The sequence below is a fragment of the Rhinatrema bivittatum genome, chromosome 8, assembly GCF_901001135.1.
Source record: "Rhinatrema bivittatum chromosome 8, aRhiBiv1.1, whole genome shotgun sequence".
In the NCBI taxonomy this organism is placed as follows: Eukaryota; Metazoa; Chordata; class Amphibia; order Gymnophiona; family Rhinatrematidae; genus Rhinatrema; species Rhinatrema bivittatum.
The window spans coordinates 262,318,438-262,339,902 of NC_042622.1; the positions used below are offsets into that span (position 1 = coordinate 262,318,438).

The 21,465-nt window shown below is 45.9% G+C and overlaps 1 protein-coding gene across 1 annotated transcript; it reads left to right on the forward strand.

Moving 5' to 3' along the window:
• Positions 1–16: 16 nt before the first annotated feature.
• Positions 17–21,094, forward strand: PRDX5 (peroxiredoxin 5). The gene is made up of 6 exons (XM_029614800.1): positions 17–270; positions 2,690–2,824; positions 3,138–3,269; positions 4,268–4,306; positions 19,712–19,776; positions 20,333–21,094. The coding sequence occupies exons 1-6, from the start codon at positions 157–159 to the stop codon at positions 20,436–20,438; spliced, it is 591 nt and encodes a 196-aa protein (XP_029470660.1). The 5' UTR covers positions 17–156; the 3' UTR covers positions 20,439–21,094.
• Positions 21,095–21,465: the final 371 nt, after the last annotated feature.

Below are 21,465 nucleotides of genomic sequence, written 5' to 3' on the forward strand. Positions count from 1 at the left end.
CTCGACGCAGGCGCAGTAACAGAAATCAGAACAGATTACAGCGTGAAGAACACAAAAGGGCAGCTTCCCTGTGCGCAGGCGCAGCGCAGGGAGTTATCTTCCCGTGCGCAAGCGCAGTATAAGAGCCTGGAGAACAAGTTCCAGTGCGCAGGCGTAATGTGGGAGGCGTTTCGCTTGCATAGCGGCGGTGCCACTATTGCTATGGCTACGGCCCTGGGAAGACTCCTGGGGACTGCGCGGCTGTCGGTTAGAGCTATGTCTAAGTTGCAGGTAGGTGGTTTTTTGCCCGCGATCTATTAATTTCGTTATATGAAGGAGCTGTCGATGTAATTATCGTAAAGTGGGCGCCTGTTTTAGGTCCTTGCTTGTTTCCACTGCTCACAATTCCATGCATTCACCGCGGCAAAATCTGGTCTGCTTTTCTCCTTGGATCAACCTTACTCCCCTCCTTCTTCTCCTCCCTGTTTATCCTCATCCTCCTCTCTGAGCATCACACTGTGCCCTCTTGCATAACATTGTAATGTCGGCAGAAAAATACCTGTAGGGGGGGGGGGCGTTTCTGGGTCCTACCCCCCTTCACACTGCTTCCTTTTTCCAGCGATTCCTCCAGTTAGTATGAGACACATCCTGAGCTGAGTAAAATCTTTATTTATTCAGGGACAGCCGTAATGACGCTAATACAGGGACAATAAATCCAGCTCAAGGAGAGAAGGAAAATGTTTGTTTAAACTCTGGAGAAACCTCATACGGTGCCACTAGGGGCTACAAGCTTTTATATATATATATATATATATATATATATATATATATATATATATATATATATATCTCTATTTATTTATTTAGCATTTTGTTTATATACCGAGGTACAGCTGACATAGCCTTCACTCCGGTTTACATTATAACAAACCAGTTACATTTAACATTTATCTAGAACATTTAACATTTATCTAGAAGGCGCTAGGGCTTTTTAATCATTGCTAACCCAGAGTGAATGATTCTTTCTTAGAAGCTATCATGTGCTTAGGTAAAAATCCACTTAGGACGGTAGTAAGTTTTTGTGTTGCCAATCTGTAGTTCACAATCAGGTCGTACCGGGCTTCATGCATAGAATATCTTATGCTGTTCGACTTTGCAAAAACTTACTACCGTCCTAAGTGGATTTTTACCTAAGCCCATGATAGCTTTCCAGGAGAGAAGAACACACATCCTCTGCTGCAAGATGTCTCCTTGACTTGGAGGTGAGCTTAGTTTTGAAGAGATCTGGCATCCCTTCTTGTCAAGTCTTGTAAAATAGCAACTTTTTGGAGTCTTGTTTAAGTCATTCTCCTTGATGCCTTTGGTAATTTTAAAGAAAAGGGTATTTCTCTGCCCAATATGCCCCTTTTTTTGGAGGGCAGTACCTAAACATTAAATAAATCCCATGCGGCTATGGCACAGTGGTCCCTTGTGGTTACTTCCTTGATTAATAAGTTTGACTTCTCCTCCAGGATCTTGTCCAAACCTTTTTTAAACCCAGCTGCACTAACTTCTTTAATCGTATCCTCAATCAATAAATTCCATAGCTTAATTGTGCATTGAGTGAAAAAGAATTTTCTCCAATTTGTTTTGAATGTTACTTACTAACTTGTATTTTTTGGCAAATAGCCGATTGACATTTTCCTGTTCTATTCCACTCAGCCGTCTCTTCTCCAAGCTGAACAGCCCTGCCCTCTGTAAACTTTCCTCATAGGGGAGCCGTTCCATCCCCCTTTATCATTTTTGTTGCCCTTCTTTGTACCTTTTTTCTAATGCAACTATACATCTTTTTTTGAGATGTGGCAAGCAGAACTGCATACAGTACTCCAGATGCATTATGACATTGTTTTATTCTTCATTCCTTTCCTTTCCTAATAATTCCTAACATTCTATTTGGTTTGTTTTTTGTTTTTTTTTTACCACACTGAGGATTTTAAAATATTCTCCACTATAACATCCAGATCCTTTATCTAGGAGGTAACTCCTAATATGAAACCTAACATCGTGCAGCCACAGTGTTGGTTACGTTTCCCCCATCTGCATCATTTTACACTTGTCTACATTAAATTTCATCTGCCATTTGAATGCCCATTCTTCCAGTCTCATAAGGTCCTCCTGCAATTTTTCATAATCCACTTGTGATTTAATAACTTGTCTGCAAATGTGATCACCTCACTCATTGTTCCCCTTTCCAGATCATTTATAAATACATTTGAAAGTACAGATCCCTGAGGAACTCCACTGTTTACCCTTCTCCATTGAGAAAACTGACCATCTAGTTCTGCTGGTTCCTATCTTTTAACCAGTTTGCAGTCCACAATAGAACATTGCCGTGACTTAATTTTCTCAGGAGTCTTTCATGGGAGACTTTGTCAAACACTTTCATATTTAAATTCTCTCAAGCTCAAGGTGCTTCTGCAGTGTCTCAGTAGGAGGCTTGAGGAACACATTTTCCTGACTCCTTTTCCTACCTTTATTTGAATTATTCTGTATGTTAATTTGGCAACACATGTGAAATTGTCATGCCAATAGTTATTTGAAACTGAATCGGTTAACTGCCCCGGGGGACACGATTTATTTTTCTCTTTTTTTTTTTTAATATTACTTCAGTATTTCAGTTTTGTGTTTTGTTTTTTTTTTATTTTTAACCTTTTTCCCCTCATCCCTGTAGGCTGGAGATTCACTCCCTAGAGTGGAAGTTTATGAAGGGAGTCCCAGCTGTAAAGTTAATGTGGCAGATGTGTTCAAGGGCCAGAAGGGAATCCTTTTTGGGGTGCCTGGAGCTTTTACCCCTGGATGCTCAAAGGTAAGAGGTCGAAAAGACAGAACTTTGCCGATGCTGTATAACAACAAGCAAATTTCAGTGGCTTTGCAGATAAGCTTTTGATTTAGGGATTTGTTGTGTGTTATATTGGGTTTTGTTACTTGACTTTTTTCCGAACAGATTTGAGCCTTTTGTATTTATGCTTGCTGGCACATTTGGCAGCAACACTGTCTAGTTTTGGAAGGGGAGAGTAGTACTGATGGCAGCCTATGGGGACACTGCCCTGTATATGCCCGATCTCTTCTGATCTCAGTAGTACTGATCGCGATGGTGGATGTTTGTCCTCTCTCCCCAGACCCATCTGCCAGGCTATGTGGAGAAGGCGGAGGAGCTGAAGGCCAAAGGCGTCGGGGTCATCGCCTGCATCGCTGTCAATGATGTCTTTGTAATGAACGAGTGGGGTAACGCACACGGTGCTGAGGGAAAAGTAAGAGATGGAACTCTGAACACAGGGGACAGGGATGGGCAGAAACCAGGAAATAAGGCCTTAGGGGAAGGGTTGGTTGGAGTTGAAGCATGAGGAAGGGCTAGGGGGAGGGAAGTAGTCCAGGGAGTAGGGTTGTATAGGGTGGGGGAAAAAGGCTGACGGGGAGGGATAAGAGGCAGAGAAGAGCTGTGGTTGGACAGGGCAGGGATTATTATGGAATGAGGAAAGGTGAGAGGATGAACAGAGGCATCTTAAGCCTCTCCGCAAACCTGGTGGGACAGAGGGGAACAGGGAGACTAGAACTGTATTTTCCAGCTTCTTGCTGAACCAGTTACACAAGTACAGGGGGCGGGGATGGGTGTGTGGTAACTAGCGGCATGAGATTATGTAATTGTAAACTGGCAGTGAGTCCATGCCCTTGCAGTGCTCTGTGGGCCCTAATCTCTCATCCTCCAGCTAACAAGAGGATAGGTTTGATTTTTACACAGTAACTTCAATCTAAGTCTTCCAATTCCTGCTCCCACAGATAAAAAAAAAAGCATGCAGTCAGCACTAGGGTGCAAAGGAATGAGCCCTGCATCTCAGCTTTTAAATGGCAGAAGCAATCAGTGAATCTGAAATTAAAGGGGATAAAGCTTTGGACAGTGTCACACATAGGTAGTGATGGGGTTTGGGTCATGTGCATTAAACATTAACTCTGCTGGAGCAGAGCAAGGACACTTCCTGGCAGCACTTAGGTCTTAATGGGAGTGTTTGACGGCTGGAATACCTTTTTTTTTTTTTTTTTTTTATTGGCCTAGCATTAGTCTCAGCAACAAATGATTCTGTTCATCAGGAAGGGACCTTGCGTGTGGCATCAGAAGCTCATGCACTATATAATCTCTTGCACTGCATCTCTGGAGAAACCTGAACTTGTGCTAACACAAGGTGTCAGAGCCAGCAAAATCTCTGGTGCAGCTTTCCGAGATCTCACTGGTTTTTTTTTCTCTTCTTTTCAGGTAAGAATGCTGGCTGATCCCACAGCTGCCTTTGCAGAGGTATGTGTGGTTTTTTTGTTTGTTTTTTTTTTTTACTCCTGCTTCCTCTTGCTTTTCTGGGGGCAGAGTGAGGGGGTGGATGGGCTCTAACGCAGGGGACACCTGTTCAGTTCCGAGCTAGGACTCTGGATATATGGGGTGGGCTCATGCACCAGCTCCATGGCATGGGCTCCAACTTGGGACACATGATACTCTTGGCTGAGACAGGCAGGACTGGAGCCTCAGTTGTGCCTTTGGTGCATGCAGTGAATAACGTGTGTGTTTGTTTTGTTTTTTTTTGTTTGTTTGTTTTTAAATGACTGGTTTTTTTTTATTATGACATCAAAGGAGAGCAGTACAACAAAGTGTACATAAGAACATAAGATTTACCATGCTGGGTCAGGCCAAAGGTCTATCAAGCCCAGTATCCTGTTTCCAACAACCCAAGAAACAATTCTACAGGCCACGCAGATATTACCCTCCTGCATCCCATGCACGACTGGCTAGGGCACCTCAGAGGGGACATGCGCTCCAAACTAGAACATCTAGACCACAGCCAGCTCCACAAGCTGGCCCCACGTCTGGATTTTGACTCTTTCCCCAGAGAGCAGCAGCCGTATTCCAGTGGGGGGCTGTCTGTGCCACTTTGCAACAAATTGGCATCCAATCACCATGGACCAGTGGGTACTGTCCATCGTAACCCATGGTTATCATCTAAATTTTTCAAAAATACCCCTGGACTTCCCACCCAATCCATCCTGGAGTTGGGACGACCACCCAAGAAAACTCAAGTCAGAGCTCTCAACCCTTCTGTCGGTCAGAGCTGTGGAACCGGTTTCACCGAATCAGCAGGGAAAAAAGGGTTCTACTCCAGATATTTCCTTATTCCAAAAAATACCATCAGCCTCTGGGCTATTCTGGACCTCCGTGCCTTGAATCATTTCTTCGCAAGGAACGGTTCAGGATGGTATCCCTGGGCACCATGCTTCCTCTACTTCAACAAGGGGATTGGCTCTGCTCTCTGGACCTTCAAGACCTTAAGCCCATATTGCGATCTCCCCTCCTCATCGCAAATATCAGCGACTTGTGGTGGGCCGCAGTCACTATCAATACATGGTACTACCATTCGGCCTAGCCTCTGCACCTCGAGTCTTTACGAAGTGCCTGGCAGTCGTGACTGCACAGTTACACAGCAGAAGCGAATACGTTTTTCCATACCTGGATGACTGGCTCATAAAAAGCCAGGCTAAACAAGGAGTCCTCGACTCTCTCGGTCTCACCATAAGGCTTCTAAACTCAATTGACACCGTCTCATCTTCTCTCCTTTATAGGAGCAGACCTAGACACGATGCTGTCCAACCTTGCCAGCTTTATCTGCCATCGAAGAAGAGCCTCAGCTGGCCAGCTACTCAGGTTGCTCGGCCACATGGCATCAACAGTCCATGTCACCCCGTATGGCACGCCTTGCCATGAGAGTGACCCAATGGACTCTGAAATCCCAGTGGCGACAAGCTACTCAGCCGCTATCGTCCATGGTACACATAACCAGCCAGCTTCGTCTGTCCCTTGCCTGGTGGACACACAAAGCCAACTTACAAATGGGTCTTCCTTTCCAGCAACCGGCTCCTCAGGTGACCTTAACTACGGACGCATCCAACCTAGGTTGGGGAGCCCACTTCCAAGGCCTTCAAACTCAAGGGACTTGGACAAAAGCCGAAGCGACCCATCAAATCAATGTTCTGGAGCTTCGAGCGATGCGGTACACGCTTTATGCAATGTGGTACCTGAACAAACGGGGGCACGGGCTCTTATCTGCTTTGCCAGGAGGTGGCACAAATTTGGGCCTGGGCCCTGTCATATTCCATTCTTCTGCAAGCCAATTTATCTAGCGGGCACACAGAATGCACTGGCGGAGCGCCTCAGCCGACGTTTCCAGCCCCATGAATGGTCTCTGGATCCCTTGTTTGCGAGCAGAATCTTCCACTGGTGGGGTCATCTGACCATCGACCTCTTTGCGTCCAGTCAGAACCACAAAGTGGAAAGCTTCTGCTCCTTGCACAGGGACCGGCATGCACCAGCCAGGGATGCCTTCGCCCATCCCTGGAACAAGGCCTGCTTTATGCATATCCTCCGTTTCGGCTAATAAGCAAGACTCTTGTGAAGCTACAACAGGACCGGCGCTTAATCATTCTCATAGCCCCGTACTGGCCGCGCCAAATTTGGTTTCCTATACTTCGCGACCTTTCTGTCCAGAACCCCATTTGCCCAACCTCATAACACAGAATCATGGCAAGTTACGCCACCCGAACCTGCAGGCCTTCTCTGACGGCCTGGATATTGAAAGGCTGATACGTCACTTGAAAGGTTGAGTGGTTGTAGTATCTCAGGTCCTAGTAGCTTCACGGAAGCCTTCCACGTGGAAATCCTACCGCTCTAAATGGAAGAGATTTACCTTGTGGTGCACACAAAAGGGCTTGGATCCTTTTTTTCTTGCCCCACATCGAGTCTGTTAGATTATCTCTGGCACCTCTCGGAATCTGGTCTCCAGACGTCATCTATCCGAGTGCACCTTAGTGCCATCTCTTCTTATCGTCAAGGAATAGGGGATGCCTCGAAATTGACTCAGCCCCTGGTGAGTCACTTCATGATGGGCTTAGTATATAGCTTAAGCCTCCTCTACGGTCACCGGTCGTGGCATGGGACCTCAATGTGGTACTAGCATGGCTCATGCACACTCCCTTTGAGCCCTTGCACTCCTGCGAACTCAGATACCTTACATGGAAAGTACTTTACTTTTCCTAGTAACCATCACATCTCTCTGCACTCACCCTAAATTCCTTCCTAAGGTGGTAACTGGTTTCCATTTAAATCAGTCCATAATCTTGCCCACTTTCTTTCCAAGACCTCACGCTCACCCAGGTGAGCGAGCTCTCTCCACACCTTGGACTGTAAGTGTGCTCTTGTGTTTTACTTAGACTGCACTACAGCCCACAGGAAATCCACCCAACTCTTCTTATCTTTTGAGAAGAACAAACTTGGGAATGCGGTGGGCAAGCAAACACTGTCAAACTGGTTGGCAGACTGCATCGCATTCTGTTACCAGCAAGCAGGCCTTCCACTGCAGGGACGCGTGAAGGCACACTCAGTCAGACCCATGGCAACGTCAGTAGCGCACTACCGTTCAGTACCGATTGCGGACATCTGCAGGGCTGCGACATGGAGCTCTCTCCACACCTTCGCAGCTCACTACTGCCTGGACAAGGCTGGGCGACAGGATTCCGTCTTTGGCCAGTCTGTCCTAAGAAATTTGTTCCCAGTATAGGAACCGAACTCGTCCTACCTCAACCCGCTGTGAATTTCAGACTGCCTCTTCCTTGCCAACAGCACCCCAGTTGTTGTGCCTGTTGCACATGTTCGGTGCTGCTTGGCCTCGTACGTATGACTCAGCCTGTAGCTTGCTATTCACCCATACGTGAGGGCTACCATCCTGCTTGTCCTGGGAGAAAGCAGAGTTGTTTACCTGTAACAGGTGATCTCCTAGGACAGCAGGTTGTTAGTCATCATGAAACCCGCCCGCCACCCCGCAGAGTTGGGTTCACTTAAGTTTAATTTTATTTTTCGCTTGTACTTTTGCTACAAACGAGACTGAAGGGGGACCCCTGCTGGCTGCAGGGTTAGTGCCATGCTGGGCATGCCCAGTGTGCCAGTCAAAGTTCTAGAAACTTTGACAAAATGTTCCGTGACAGGGCTCCATCTGATGATGTCACCCATACGTGAGGACTAACATCCTGCTGTCCTGGGAGAACACCTGTTACAGGTAAGCAACTCTGCTTTCTTCCTTGGAAAGTTCGCTCTCAGTTTCAGCTGTTCTGAGCATGCTGAGAGCTTTACCTCTGTGCGGGGTAATTCCCAACATGAATTAGCAGTGAGCTATTCTGCTGGGGTTGAGACTTACAGCCTAGTGCCTTTTTCTTAACCCTGCAGCCCAGAGGTCTGCTTCCTTGTATTCCTTATTCCTTCTGACTTCCAGTTGGAATGTTGCGAGGAGGGGAAGAAAAGCTAAGGCACTCATGGTATCTCTTAATATATATTTGCAGGGAACGATACACCACTTTTTTCCCTGATTTTTTTTTTTTTTGCCAAGTTCTGGTCAGTACTGCCTTTAGCTTTTCATTCTTCACTGGGTTATTCAAAGTGCCTTCCTGCTCACCTGAACTATCCTGTAGACAGGTATGGATAGACCTGCCCTTGACAGACTGCAGTATGGGTGAGCTTGAAGCCTAGCTTTACTCCTTGCTTGGGGGTTTGGGCTAGTGATCCCATTTCAGGGATTGCCTTTCATCCCCCTGAAACTCTTGACACTGCTTGGGTTTTTCTGCCATCGGCTCAGTGTGCTGCGCCAGTCAAAAAAGCAAACAGGATGTTGGGAATTATTAGAAAGGGAATGGAGAATAAAACGGAAAATGTCATAATGCCTCTGTATCGCTCCATGGTGAGACTGCACCTTGAATACTGTGTACAATTCTGGTCGCTGCATCTCAAAAAAGATATAATTGTGATGGAGAAGGTACAGAGAAGGGCAACCAAAATGATAAGGGGAATGGAACAGCTCCCCTATGAGGAAAGACTAAAGAGGTTAGGACTTTTCAGCTTGGAGAAGAGACGGCTGAGGGGGGATATGATAGAGGTGTTTAAAATCATGAGAGGTCTATAACGGGTAGATGTGAATCGGTTATTTACTCTTTCGGATAATAGACTAGGGGGCACTCCATGAAGTTAGCATGGGGCACATATAAAACTAATCTGAGAAAGTTCTTCTTCACTCAACGCACAATTAAGCTCTGGAATTTGTTGCCAGAGGATGTGGTTAGTGCAGTTAGTATAGCTGTGTTTAAAAAAGGATTGGATAAGTTCTTGGAGGAGAAGTCCATTACCTGCTGTTAATTAAGTTGGCTTAGAAAATAGCCACTGCTATTACTAGCAACAGTAGCACGAGATAGACTTAGTTTTTGGGTACTTGCCAGTACTCTTTAGAAGAGGAAATTTTACTTTTAAAAATTTTACCTTTAAATTGGAGAAAGATTAAGCCCCGCACTCTTGCGGTGATACCTGGGTGTGTGCATTTCGGAGCACATAAATACACGCCTACGCTTGCGCACAGCCGGCTTAAAGGCGCTTGTGCGTGAGTGCGTGCATTGGAGCGGATCTGTGCAAGCTCGAATCCAAGCGCTAGCCAGCTGAACACACAAGACAACTATGGCTCTGGCAGCAAAGAAGCACAAGTGACAGTCTTTGTGCTGCCTGCCATATTAGGGCTGCACGGTCTGACCTGGAATCCTTCCTGTGTCAGCACTGTGAGGAAGCTCAAGGAGGGCTGGACCCTCAGACCTTTTCCAAGCCCGGCCCCTCCTCATTGGAGGTCGGGTCAGCACGACCTTATCTGTACTGGCGTCGTTCCCGCTCCCTCGGAGAGTAAGGGGAATTGGGCCTACGAGTGGGTTGAGCAGCCCTCGGTAGGCTAGGCCCCGCGTTAGGCACACGGCATGGTCTGCCTCATCGGCGCCATCTCGCGCGCGTTTCTGTATGTGTCATGTGGCCCCATGTAGAACGCCGGTACACACAGTACATCAGCTATGCGTGTGTCGTCAGCATGTGCTTATGCACACTGTTCTGAGAGCGCGTACGCTCAGCGCGTGGTCGGCTCATTCTTGCATGGACAATTGAAAGCGCTGGGCGCATTTTGTCAGCACTTACCTGCATGCGCGACTCTGAAAAGCACTGTGCGCATTACATTAGTGCGTTCTTAAGCGCTCAATGTCATAAACACATACAGGAAAAGTGGCGTGCACAACCCAAGCGCCCAGGGCCCATCTAGGTGCTCTAAATTTGTGCGCAGGTAATTTTTTTTTTAAGTGCAAGCAGATTGCAGCGCACAACTATCCCGTCCAATAGTGCTAGCAACCAAGAACCCTAAGCACCTTGCTCCTTGTGCTACTTGTCGTACTTCTCAGCCTGACCTAACTTTCAGCCTGTGTCAGCACTATGAGGAAGTCCAAGGAGATTTGGCTTCCTCGGTCTTTGATAAGCCCGGCTCCTCCCATTCTTAGCTGGAAGCAGCCAAGACCGGGCCATCCGTGGGAGAGGGAAATTCAGCGGCACCTACCCCAGTACTCCTGGGCTAGGCTGGGACCCTGCCATCTTCTCTAAGATGGAATGATTATTTTTCAAGCAAATAATACAAAAGGAATCTGCCAATCCAAAATTTGAACAGCTTTCACCAAACCAATATTATTTTTTAGATTTTTTTTTAAATTTTTATATCGTATATGTGTGTTTAAACCGCATCAGCAAACCTGACAACGTGCTTTGTAATAGTCAAAGCCATCCGGTCATTTCAATCATTTGTGGTTAGAAGAATCACAAAAGTGCTTCAATATTTTTGACAAAATGATATTTTTAAACAGTCTGTGCCCGTGAATGAATCTCTTGTAGTTGACTCTACAGCGGCCAGTGTTTCGCAACAACAAGTTGCTTCAACAGGAGTCACTACATAGGGAATGGTAACATTGTGCCCAGATGTGTTGCAACAATGTATGTATGTTATTCTGTAAACAGAAAGCAACGGAGGTATCAAGACATAGTTCCATAAGAGATTGTTGTGGTGTAGCCAACCTCTTCTTCAGGACACCATGTCTCTGAATGTTTCCAACTTCAGGACAGAGACCACATCATTAAGAACATAAGAACTTGCCATGCTGGGTCAGACCAAGGGTCCATCAAGCCCAGCATCCTGTTTCCAACAGAGGCCAAAACCAGGCCACAAGAACCTGGCAATTACCCAAACACTAAGAAGATCCCATGCTATTGATGCAATTAATAGCAGTGGCTATTCCCTAAGTAAACTTGATTATTAGCCATTAATGGACTTCTCATCCAAGAACTTATCCAAACCTTTTTTGAACCCAGCTACACTAACTGCACTAACCACATCCTCTGGCAACAAATTCCAGAGCTTTATTGTGCGTTGAGTGAAAAAGAATTTTCTCCGATTAGTCTTAAATGTGCTACTTGCTAACTTCATGGAATGCCCCCTAGTCCTTCTATTATTCGAAAGTGAAAATAACCTTGTCACATCTATTCGTTCAAGACATCTCATGATCTTAAAGACCTCTATCATATCCCCCCTCAGCCGTCTCTTCTCCAAGCTGAACAGCCCATTCTAGTATGATCACTTAAATAGCCCACTCTTTTGGCGACATGATGACTTCACACAGCATCTGTGCGTCATCAACGTCAAGAAATGAAGAAAAATAAACTACAATTATTATGGAATACTGGTACATAAGGACAGTCATAAAAAGACATTTAAAGTGCAGCATTTAAACCTTCAGGGTGAACTGTACATAAACGATGTATCCAGTCTGTTCGGCCTTTAATAATTGTGCGTTAAAGACACCTCCACGCCAAGCTGTTTGTATCTGTTCAAGTACACAAGCCTTAAGCTCGTCAAAGGTATGAGAACATTCAAGGCAGTGTGTGACCAATGGAGCCGTCACCCAACATGTGGCTATACATGAACGGTGTTCAATGAGCTGGGTTTTGAAAGAGTGTGTTGTTTTTGCCTGCATACCACATATTACAAGGGCATTGAATAATATAGATAACTCTTGTATAGCCAGACTATTGCAAAGCACGTTGTCAGGCTTGCTGATGTGGTTTAAACACACACATACAATATAAAAATTTTAAAAAATCTAGAAAATAATATTGGTTTGGTGAAAGTGGTTCAAATTTTGGATTGTCAGATTCTTTTTGTATTATTTGCATTTGGCTTGCAGGATCGATTTTGGCTCTTTGTTTTGGTTTACATGACTTTTTTCAAGACCATGAAAACCATCTAACAGGTGCAACCTGCTACCTCACTGGCCCCTGCCTGGACGGAACCTCATCCAGTAAAAAAAAAAAAAAAATCCCTCTCCCACTGCTATGGACAGACCTCGTGGTGTGCCTCACCTCACCAAGGGTATCCCTGGCAAGGACCCGGACGACATGGAGGAGTTGCCAGATTCCTTGGTCCAGTCTGATCTCCCTACGGAAAGCCTCTTGTTAATTTCCAGTACTGGGGCTAACAATCTCTCTTCAATCAGTGGTGGGTCGAGGTCACGGCGGACAAATAGGTACTGAGACAATGATCGACAGCTTACCAGGGGAAGGAAACTCTGCTCCAAACGTACTGCCCTGGTTTCCTAGCGATTTATGGACCATTTCGCCTGCTGCCCTGTCCAACGGCCCTGTGCTGCCCTCGATTGGCAAACCGCACCCCAGCCGGAAAGGCTGGCGTCTCATCATGACCAGCCACTGGGGCTCCTCCAGGTCCATCCTGCGCTGCACATGGGCCGGAATCAACTGGATCTGGCAGGTTGCAAGAGCAGCAATCTGATTTGGAACTCTTCCGACTTCGGGTCCCAACAAGAAAGTAACGCCCTCTGCAAGGGTCTCATATGAGCAAAGGCCCAAGGGACTAATTCTAGAGTAGACTCCATAGAACCAAGCACCCGCAAGTAATCCCAAACCCAGGGTAGTGGTAGAGACAACAGCCATCGAATCTGCGCCGTTAACTTGTCAGTTCGCTCCTGCGTGAGAAAGACCTTGCCGACTGATTTGTCGAACCGAGCACCTGGGATGGGACTAATTGGCTCTTGGCAAAATTGATGACCCAGCCAAGGGATTGGAGTCGGGCCACTACTGATTGAACCGCTGCCCTGCAAAGCTCCTCTGACTTTGCACGGATGAGCCAATCGTCCAGATAGGGATGAACCAAAATCCCCTCCTGCCTGAGGGCCGCAGCGACTACCACCATTACTTTGAAGATGCGGGGAGCTGTCGCCAATCCGAATGGGAGTGCCTGAAACCGATAATGCTCGCCCAGAATCATGAACCGGAGAAAACGTCAATACTGTTCGCAGATCCTTATGTGAAGATACGCTTCAGTCAGGTCTAAAGAAGCCAAATATTCACCGGAGTGGATGGCTGCATTGACTGAGCGGAGAGTTTCCATGCGAAAACGGGGTACCCGAAGCGCTTTGTTCGCCCTCTTCAGATCCAAGATCGGGCGGAAGGAGCCTTCCTTCTTGGGAACCACGAAATATATGGAGTATCTGCCGGTCCTGCATTCCTCCAGTGGGACCGGGACAATGGCTCCCAGTGCTTTCGCAATGATAGGGAGGATCAACTTGGTGGGGGTGTGGCACTTTATGTCCGGGATGGTATAGAGTCCAACAGGATAAAGATCATACAAGAGAGTAAATGGTCAGTAGAATCTACATGGGTAGAAATCCCATGTGTGTTGGGTAAGAGTATAGTGATAGGAGTATACTACCATCCACCTGGACAAAATGGTCAGACAGATGATGAAATGCTAAGAGAAATCAGGGAAGCTAACCAATTTGGCAGTGCAATAATAATGGGAGATTTCAATTACCCCAATATTGACTGGGTAAAGTAACATCAGGACTTGCTAGAGACACAAAGTTCCTGGATGTAATAAATGACTGCTTCATGGAGCAATTGGTTCAGGAACCATCAAGAGAGGGAGATATTTTAGATTTAATTCTTAGTGGAATGCAGGATGTGGTGAGAGAGGTAACAGTGGTGGGGCCACTTGGCAACAGTGATCATAACATGATCAAATTTAAACTAATAACTGGAAGGGGGACAAGAAGTAAATCTGCAGCTCTAACACTAAACTTTCAAAAGGGAAACTTTTATAAAATGAGGAAAATAGAAAAAAACTGAAAGGTGCAGCTGCAAAGGTTAAGTGTTCAATAGGCATGGACATTGTTTAAAAATACAATCCTAGAGGCGCAGTCCATATGTATTCCACGCATTAAGAAAGGTGGAAGGAAGGCAAAACTATTACCAGCATGGTTAAAAGGTGAGATAAAAGAGGCTATTTTTGCCAAAAAAAATCCTTCAAAAATTGGAAGAAAGATCCATCTGAAGAAAATAGGATAAAACATAAGCATTGTCAAGTTTAAAACATTGATAAGACAGGCGAAGAGAGAATTTGAAATTAAGTTGGCCATAGAGGCAAAAACTTTCGAGTAATAGAAGGACTAGGAGGCATTCCATGAAGTTAGCAAGTAGCACATTTAAAACTAATCGGAGAAAATTATTTTTCACTCAACGCACAATAAAGCTCTGGAATTTGTTGCCAGAGGATGTGGTTAGTGTAGCTGGGTTCAAAAAAAGGTTTGGATAAGTTCTTGGAGGAGAAGTCCATTAGCTGCTATTAATCAAGTTTACTTAGGGAATAGCCACTGCTATTAATTGCATCAGTAGCATGGGATCTTCTTAGTGTTTGGGTAATTGCCAGGTTCTTATGGCCTGGATTGGCCTCTGTTGGAAACAGGATGCTGGGCTTGATGGACCCTTGGTCTGACCCAGCATGGCAACTTATGTTCTTAACTAAAGTTACTATTGCCTGATGGTTGAAGGAAGCCATAACTTTGACATATATATGTCTTGGGAGCGCAGTACGGGAAGGTTTAAAAGAGCATTGAATTTGATCTCAGGCGGCGTCTTGGGCGGAGAGTTGGTTTGTTTCGCTGCACGAAATTTGCAGAGCAGCTACTTGGAAATCTTTATACACTTTTGCTAAGCATTACCGTTTGGACGTCCGTGCTCCGGATGGCGAATGTTTTGGCAGTAGTGTTCTTCGAGTTGGACTCTCCAAATCTCACCCCATTTAGGACAGCTTGGGTACATTCCAGCGGTCTGGACTGATCCTGGTACGTACAGGGAAAGGAAAATTGGGTTCTTACCTGCTAATTGTCGTTCCTGTAGTACCAAGGATCAGTCCAGACGTCCGCCCATGGAATCTGGAGAGTCCGTTCACTATCGTTTTTTATTCTTCAGAATATTCTCAAGTGGACAGCATTTACGTTGCATATGGAAGTACTCCCTCCATGTAAATAAGTTCCAGAAGTTATGCAGTTTCTTTCATTAGGTGGTTTGATTATAGCCATTGGTTCTTATGTTGAAGTTATGATTTGTTTCATTCTGCTATGATATGAATTTTACTGAAGGATCGCAGGTGGCACACTAGGGTAAGAGGGGGGTACCTTTCAGATTTTTCTCTGACTCCATCTGCTGGAAGGGAGACACAACCCAGCGTTCTGGACTGATCCTTGGTACTACAGGAATGAAAATAAGCAGGTAAGAATCCAGTTTTCCTTTGATCAGGCTCCTTAGTTTGAGGGCTATAACTCTGGTGCCTACGTCCCCAGGAAAATATGGGGTGTTATTTCATCGTACCCAAGAAGGAGGGTTCGTTTCGCCCCATCCTGGACCTCAAGAACATTAATTGTCATCTGCGAACATTCCACTTCCGCTTGGAAACTCTCCGCTCTATCATAATGACCATACAACCGGAAGAGGTCTTAACCTCCCTGAATTTCTTGGAGGCCTACTTTCATATTACTGGCAACCACCCCCTGAACATTCTCCATAGTTATGTTGGCCGTGGCAGCAGCACTGAGGAAAGAAGGGATCCTGGTGTATCCTTACTTAGATGTCTGGTTGATCTGGGTGAAGTCGTTGGAAGAGACTAGTTGACCAGCAAGGTTAGGTCCCTGCTTCAGGAACTTGATTGGGTCATGAACATAGACAAGAGCAGCCTCAAGCCTTCCCAGTCCTTAGAGTACCTGGGAGTCCAGTTTAACACCAAGTAGAACGTCTTCCTCCCTCCCTCAAGGATAAGGAAACTGATATGCCAAGTGAGTCTGACAGACACAATGTGCCCAGGGTGTGGCACTATCTCCAGGTCCTCTGCCTGATTGCATCAACCCTGGAGGTAGTACCGTGGGCTAAGGCACACATGCGGCCACTCCAACGCTCCCTGCTGTCACATTGGAACCCACTGTCTCAAGACTACTCTATTCGCCTCCATCTACTGATGGAAATATGTTCTCTGCTCCAGTGGTGGCTACAGGAAGTACATCTAAGCAAGGGTGTAAGCCTGTCCCCACCAAACTGGCTAGTCCTCACGATGGACGTGAGCCTCCAAGGGTGGGAAGCCCACTGTTAGGCCAAGGAAGAGGCTCGCTGGAACATAAACCACCTGAAAGCCCGATATGTCAGGTTAGCGTGTCTGTATTCAACCACAGGCTCCAGGGATGCGTGAATTCGGACTACATCAACCGTCAGGGAAGAACCAAAAGCCACAAAATGTCTCTGGAGATAGACCCCGTTATGGAATGGGCAGAGTTAAATCTGCAAGGGATCTTGGCCTCCCACATCACGGGAAAAGACAACGTCAGAGCAGACTTTCTCAGCAGGGAGAGTCTGGATCCAGGGAAATGGGCGTTGTCAACCAGAGCTTTCCAGCTCCCATCCATCGACCTACTGACCATATCTCACAATGCGAAGGTCTCCTGATTCATCAGTTGCAGAAGAGATCAGCACTCCCAAGGGATCTATGCCCTTGTCCAGACCTGGCCAGAGAAGAATGTGGTGTACGCCTTCCCTCCGTGGCCCCTGATGGACAAGGTCATTTGCAAGATCGAACGCCACAGAGGATTAGTCCTTCTGGTGACCCTGGATTGGCCCAGACACCCATGGTATGCAAACATGCGGAGGTTTCTGGTGGAGAGCCCCCTATGCACATGGACCTTCTCCAACAAGGTCTGATCCTTCACGAGGACCCAACTCTGTTTTGTCATCCAGTCTGGCCCTTGAGAGGGCGCGCCTGACAAAGCATGGATATTCAGCGGCTGTAATCGCCACCTTGCTCCGTGCGTGGAAGTTCTCGATGTCCCTGGCATATGTGCGGATGTGGAGAATATTTGAGGCCTGGGGCAAGGAACGCGGGGTGCCCCCTCAGATGACCAAGCTCCCCATGATTCTGGAATTTTTACAGGACTGCCTGAACAAAGGACTGTCTCTCAACTCGTTGAAGGTCTAGGTGGCGGCTCTCTCCTATTTCAGAGGCAAGGTGAATGGAGCCCATCTGTTGACACATCTTGACTTGGCCCCTTTCCTAAAAGGAGTTAAACAACTCTGACCACCCTTAAAGTGGCCAGTCCCCCTATGGTACCTCAATTTAGTATTGGACTTCTTATCAGGGCCTTCCTTTTGGCCACTGCATGCTCTGTCTCTATGCCTGTTAACGCTGAAGACTGTATTTTAGGTGTTGATATGCTCGGCTTATCGCTTCTCTGAACTACAGGCACTGCATGTCGGGAGCCATTCCTCCGGTTGACTCCAGGAACATTGCAGCTTAGCACTGTCCCTTCCTTCTTGCTAGAGATAATCTCAGAGTTTCATCTAAACCAGTCCATTTCCTTATCGTCCCTAGACAGGCGTAAGAACTCGAAGACTACTGCCTCCTACGCCACTTAAAAGTCAGTAGGCTGTTAGTACAGTTTCTAGAATGAACATACACAACCAGTGCACAAGACGGACCATTTGTTTGTTGTTCAAGGTGGAAGGAATCAAAGCGAAGTAGCTTCGCTGGATCAAGGAAGTGATCACAGGAGCTTAATTAGAAGTAGGGAAGCCTTTAGCCCTTCAGGTCAAAGCTCATTCCACTAGGGCCCAGGCCGCATCCTGGGCGGAAGCTAAGCTACTGTCTTCCGTTGACATCTGCCGAGCAGCGACGTGGTCTTTCTTGCAAACCTTCTCTAGGTTGTATCGCCTGGACGTCCAAGCCTGAGAAGATGCACCCTTTGCGAGGGCAGTGCTAACCAGATCTCTGGCAGCCTCCCGCTCTGTTCGGGAGTAGCTTTTGTACATCCCATTTGGTCCTGAATCCATCTGGCTACATGCTAGGAAATGGAGAAATGACTTACCTGATAATTTTGTTTTCTTTAGTATAGACAGATGGACTCAGCATCCCGTCCATGGCTGCCCATGAACAGTGCCAAGTAATTACACAATAATCTCAATTCCAAAGAGGTTATGGGTAAGCCATCACCCTATCCCTAGATCTGGGCATCTATAATATTGCTGGGATTCAGCACTTACATTTGGTTGAGTACAGTTATGGTCACCGTTTTTAATCAAATTATTAAATTGTATTCAAGTTTTTCAATAGTATGTCCACAGTGGCTTTTGAAGAGAATAATAAATGGCTGAGGTCACTGCAGGGGTATATCTAGGGTGACGACAGCTTTGAAACCTGATTCTGACTCCATCTGCTAGCAGGGGAGCATAACCCATTGGTCCTGAGTCCATCTGTTTTTTTTCCCAACCATCTTTCTCATAATCTCCCTTTTTGATAGTTAAATTTTATCGCAGTAGATTTCCTTCGTGTCCTCCCTCCAGTTATCAAATCAAATCTGATCATGTTACAATCACTATTATTGTCATAACACCATTACTTCTTGCCCCAAATCATGTGTTCTGTCTACTAAGTATTAGGTCTATAATAGCCCCCCCCCCTTGTCGGTTCTTTATCAGCTGCTCCATGAAGCAGTCTTTATTTCATCAAGAAATTTTACTTCCTTACCAAGTCCTGATGTGACATTTACCCAGTCAATACGGGGATAATTGAAATCACTCATTATTACTTTTGTTGCTGATTTTGTTTAGCTCCCTAATTCTGTTAGCATTTCATTTCTGTCTGTTCATTTTGGCCAGGTGGATAGTAGAGCACGCCCACTATTTTTCCCCTTTTCACATGGAATTTTTTTCCATAAAGATTAAGAACATAAGAAATTGCCATGCTGGGTCAGACCAAGGGTCCATCAAGCCCAGCATCCTGTTTCCAACAGAGGCCAAAACCAGGCCACCAGAATCTGACAATTACCCAAACACTAAGAAGATCCCATGCTAAGTAAAATTGATTAATAGCCATTAATGGACTTCTCCTCCAAGAATTTATCCAAATCTTTTTTGAACCCAGCTACACCAACTGCACTGGCAACAGATTCCAGAGCTTTATTGTGCGTTGAGTGAAAGAATTTTCTCCGATTAGTCTTAAATGTGCTACTTGCTAACTTCATGGAATGCCCCCTAGTCCTTCTATTATTCGAAAGTGTAAATAACCGATTCACATCTACCCGTTCAAGACCTTTCATGATCTTAAAGACCTCTATCATATCCCCCCTCAGCCGTTTCTTCTCCAAGCTGAACAGCCCTAACCTCTTCAGCCTTTCCTCATAGGGGAGCTGTTCCATCCCCTTTATCATTTTTGGTTGCCCTTCTCTGTATCTTCTCCAGCACAATTATATCTATATCCTGTAGAACTCTTATTCTGTTTCACTCTGTCCTCTTCAACATACAGTGCCACCCCTCCACATAGTAGAACAGCATATGTATAAAGTGACTTGTGTCTTCTGATCTCTATCTTCCAGGGTTCTCTGTGGAGTTGCTCTTTGAGTTTTAAAGAGTTTCACTTTTGATGTTATCTCTTTTTTTCCTTAGGTGACTGGATTGCTCCTGGACAGCCCACAGCTGCTGAATCTTTTTGGTACCAAGCGATGTAAAAGGTAAGGAGCTGGCAAATGTGACCATATGAGCGTGGTGAAGCAGGAGTTAGAAAATCTATGTTCGACCAGTAGGCATCTCCTGCAGTTAAGACCTTTCGCCGTGTGTGTTTATGGAATAGATCCTTCTTTTTTCCTAAGTTGGGGAACATTCTCCCATTAATCGTAAGGAAAAGAGAGATTTTTCTTAGATTCCGAAAATTGTTAAATCTTGGTTAATAGGGAAATATGTTTGAAACTGGCTTTAGTTTAATTATTTGAAGGATGCTCTTTGGAAATTTGTCATGTAACTTAAGATTTGTTTGGATATTGTTTATATATGTTGTACATCGCTTAGATTTTTAACAGTTAGGCGATTAATAAATAATTTTTAAGTAAATTCTAGGGAGAATACCTTGGTGGATCTGGTCAAGTTGTCTGGGCCGATGTCTCTGGAGGGACCGAGCCGTCCCTGAGGAAGGGAGGAGATATGCTTGGGTGGGGTTGGAAGAGTACAGGCAAATAAAGTTCTTAAATGTTATCCGATTTTTTTTATTTTTTTTTACCTACTGTGTGACAGATTTGCAATGATCATTGAAAATGGAAAGGTGAAAGCTATCAATGTGGAGGAAGATGGTACGGGCCTGACCTGCAGCCTGGCCAACAACCTCTTATCCCAGCTGTAAAAGGGCAGCAAGATGCCTCTCTCCTCACCAGCAGCAGGAAACCGGCAGGATCCTACGACCCCTCTCCTCTCCGTCCACCCGAGTACATCGTCCCGCACAAATCTAGGCAGCAAGGGCCAGTGCTGTGCATGCACTGCCTCCTGCGCACCAACCCTCACCATGACTCTTCCTCTACACCTGCTACTGCTCCTTGCTAAGGACTCCTACGTTCACCTTTTTTAGATTCAAAAGCAAATCCGTAACCAGAACCCGCCCTGGATCCTGAGATGGAAGCCTGATCAACACATGAGCTGGGGCAACAGAAAGAGAAAGGAACCACCTTTCTGACGAAAGCTAACGTCTGAATGTAATCATGTTAAAGCTTCCCCTCCCCTCTCGCTTCCTGACGCTGTGTAGCTTTTGCTGCTGCTCCTGTACCCCCTCACACCACCCTGTCTGTCTTGCTCTGGGGAGTGCGGTGCTGCTATTCCAGGGTGTCCTGCTGTTGCTTGCTGAACTTCTCTCTGCACCTGACCAATTCTTAGTACGGCTTAGCTGGAGGTGGTAATTTTCGGGACAGTCCGCTGCAGATCTGGCACGTGCACGCTAGCCGCTGTTATAATTAAAGGTCTGCCAGAAGACTTTTGTTCATTGGAAATAAACTAGAATAAATGGCAGTGCAGCGTGGTCTTTTCTTTCTGTGTCATTGTGCCACTGTTGTTCAATTCTCACCTTCAAGTGGTTGTAGTGAGGCAAGCATGCAGTGGTGGGGACATGGTATCCTCTTCAGGAGGATTGGATGGAGGCAGAAGCATTTACACTCAACTGTACCCTTGTACCAGAGCTGAAGGAATCCCTGGGGTTTGGATTACCATTTACCCTGACTGCAGGGGCTCGTGCATCAGAGCTGCTGAAGCCTACAAAACAGCAGGAATCATATTCATTCTGGCTTCAAGCACACAAGGGCGGGGATGAGAATCCATCATGTGCAGAGACTAAAGGCTGTGTCTAGCTCTTTAAGGAAAGCAGATATAGACCATAAGCCTAA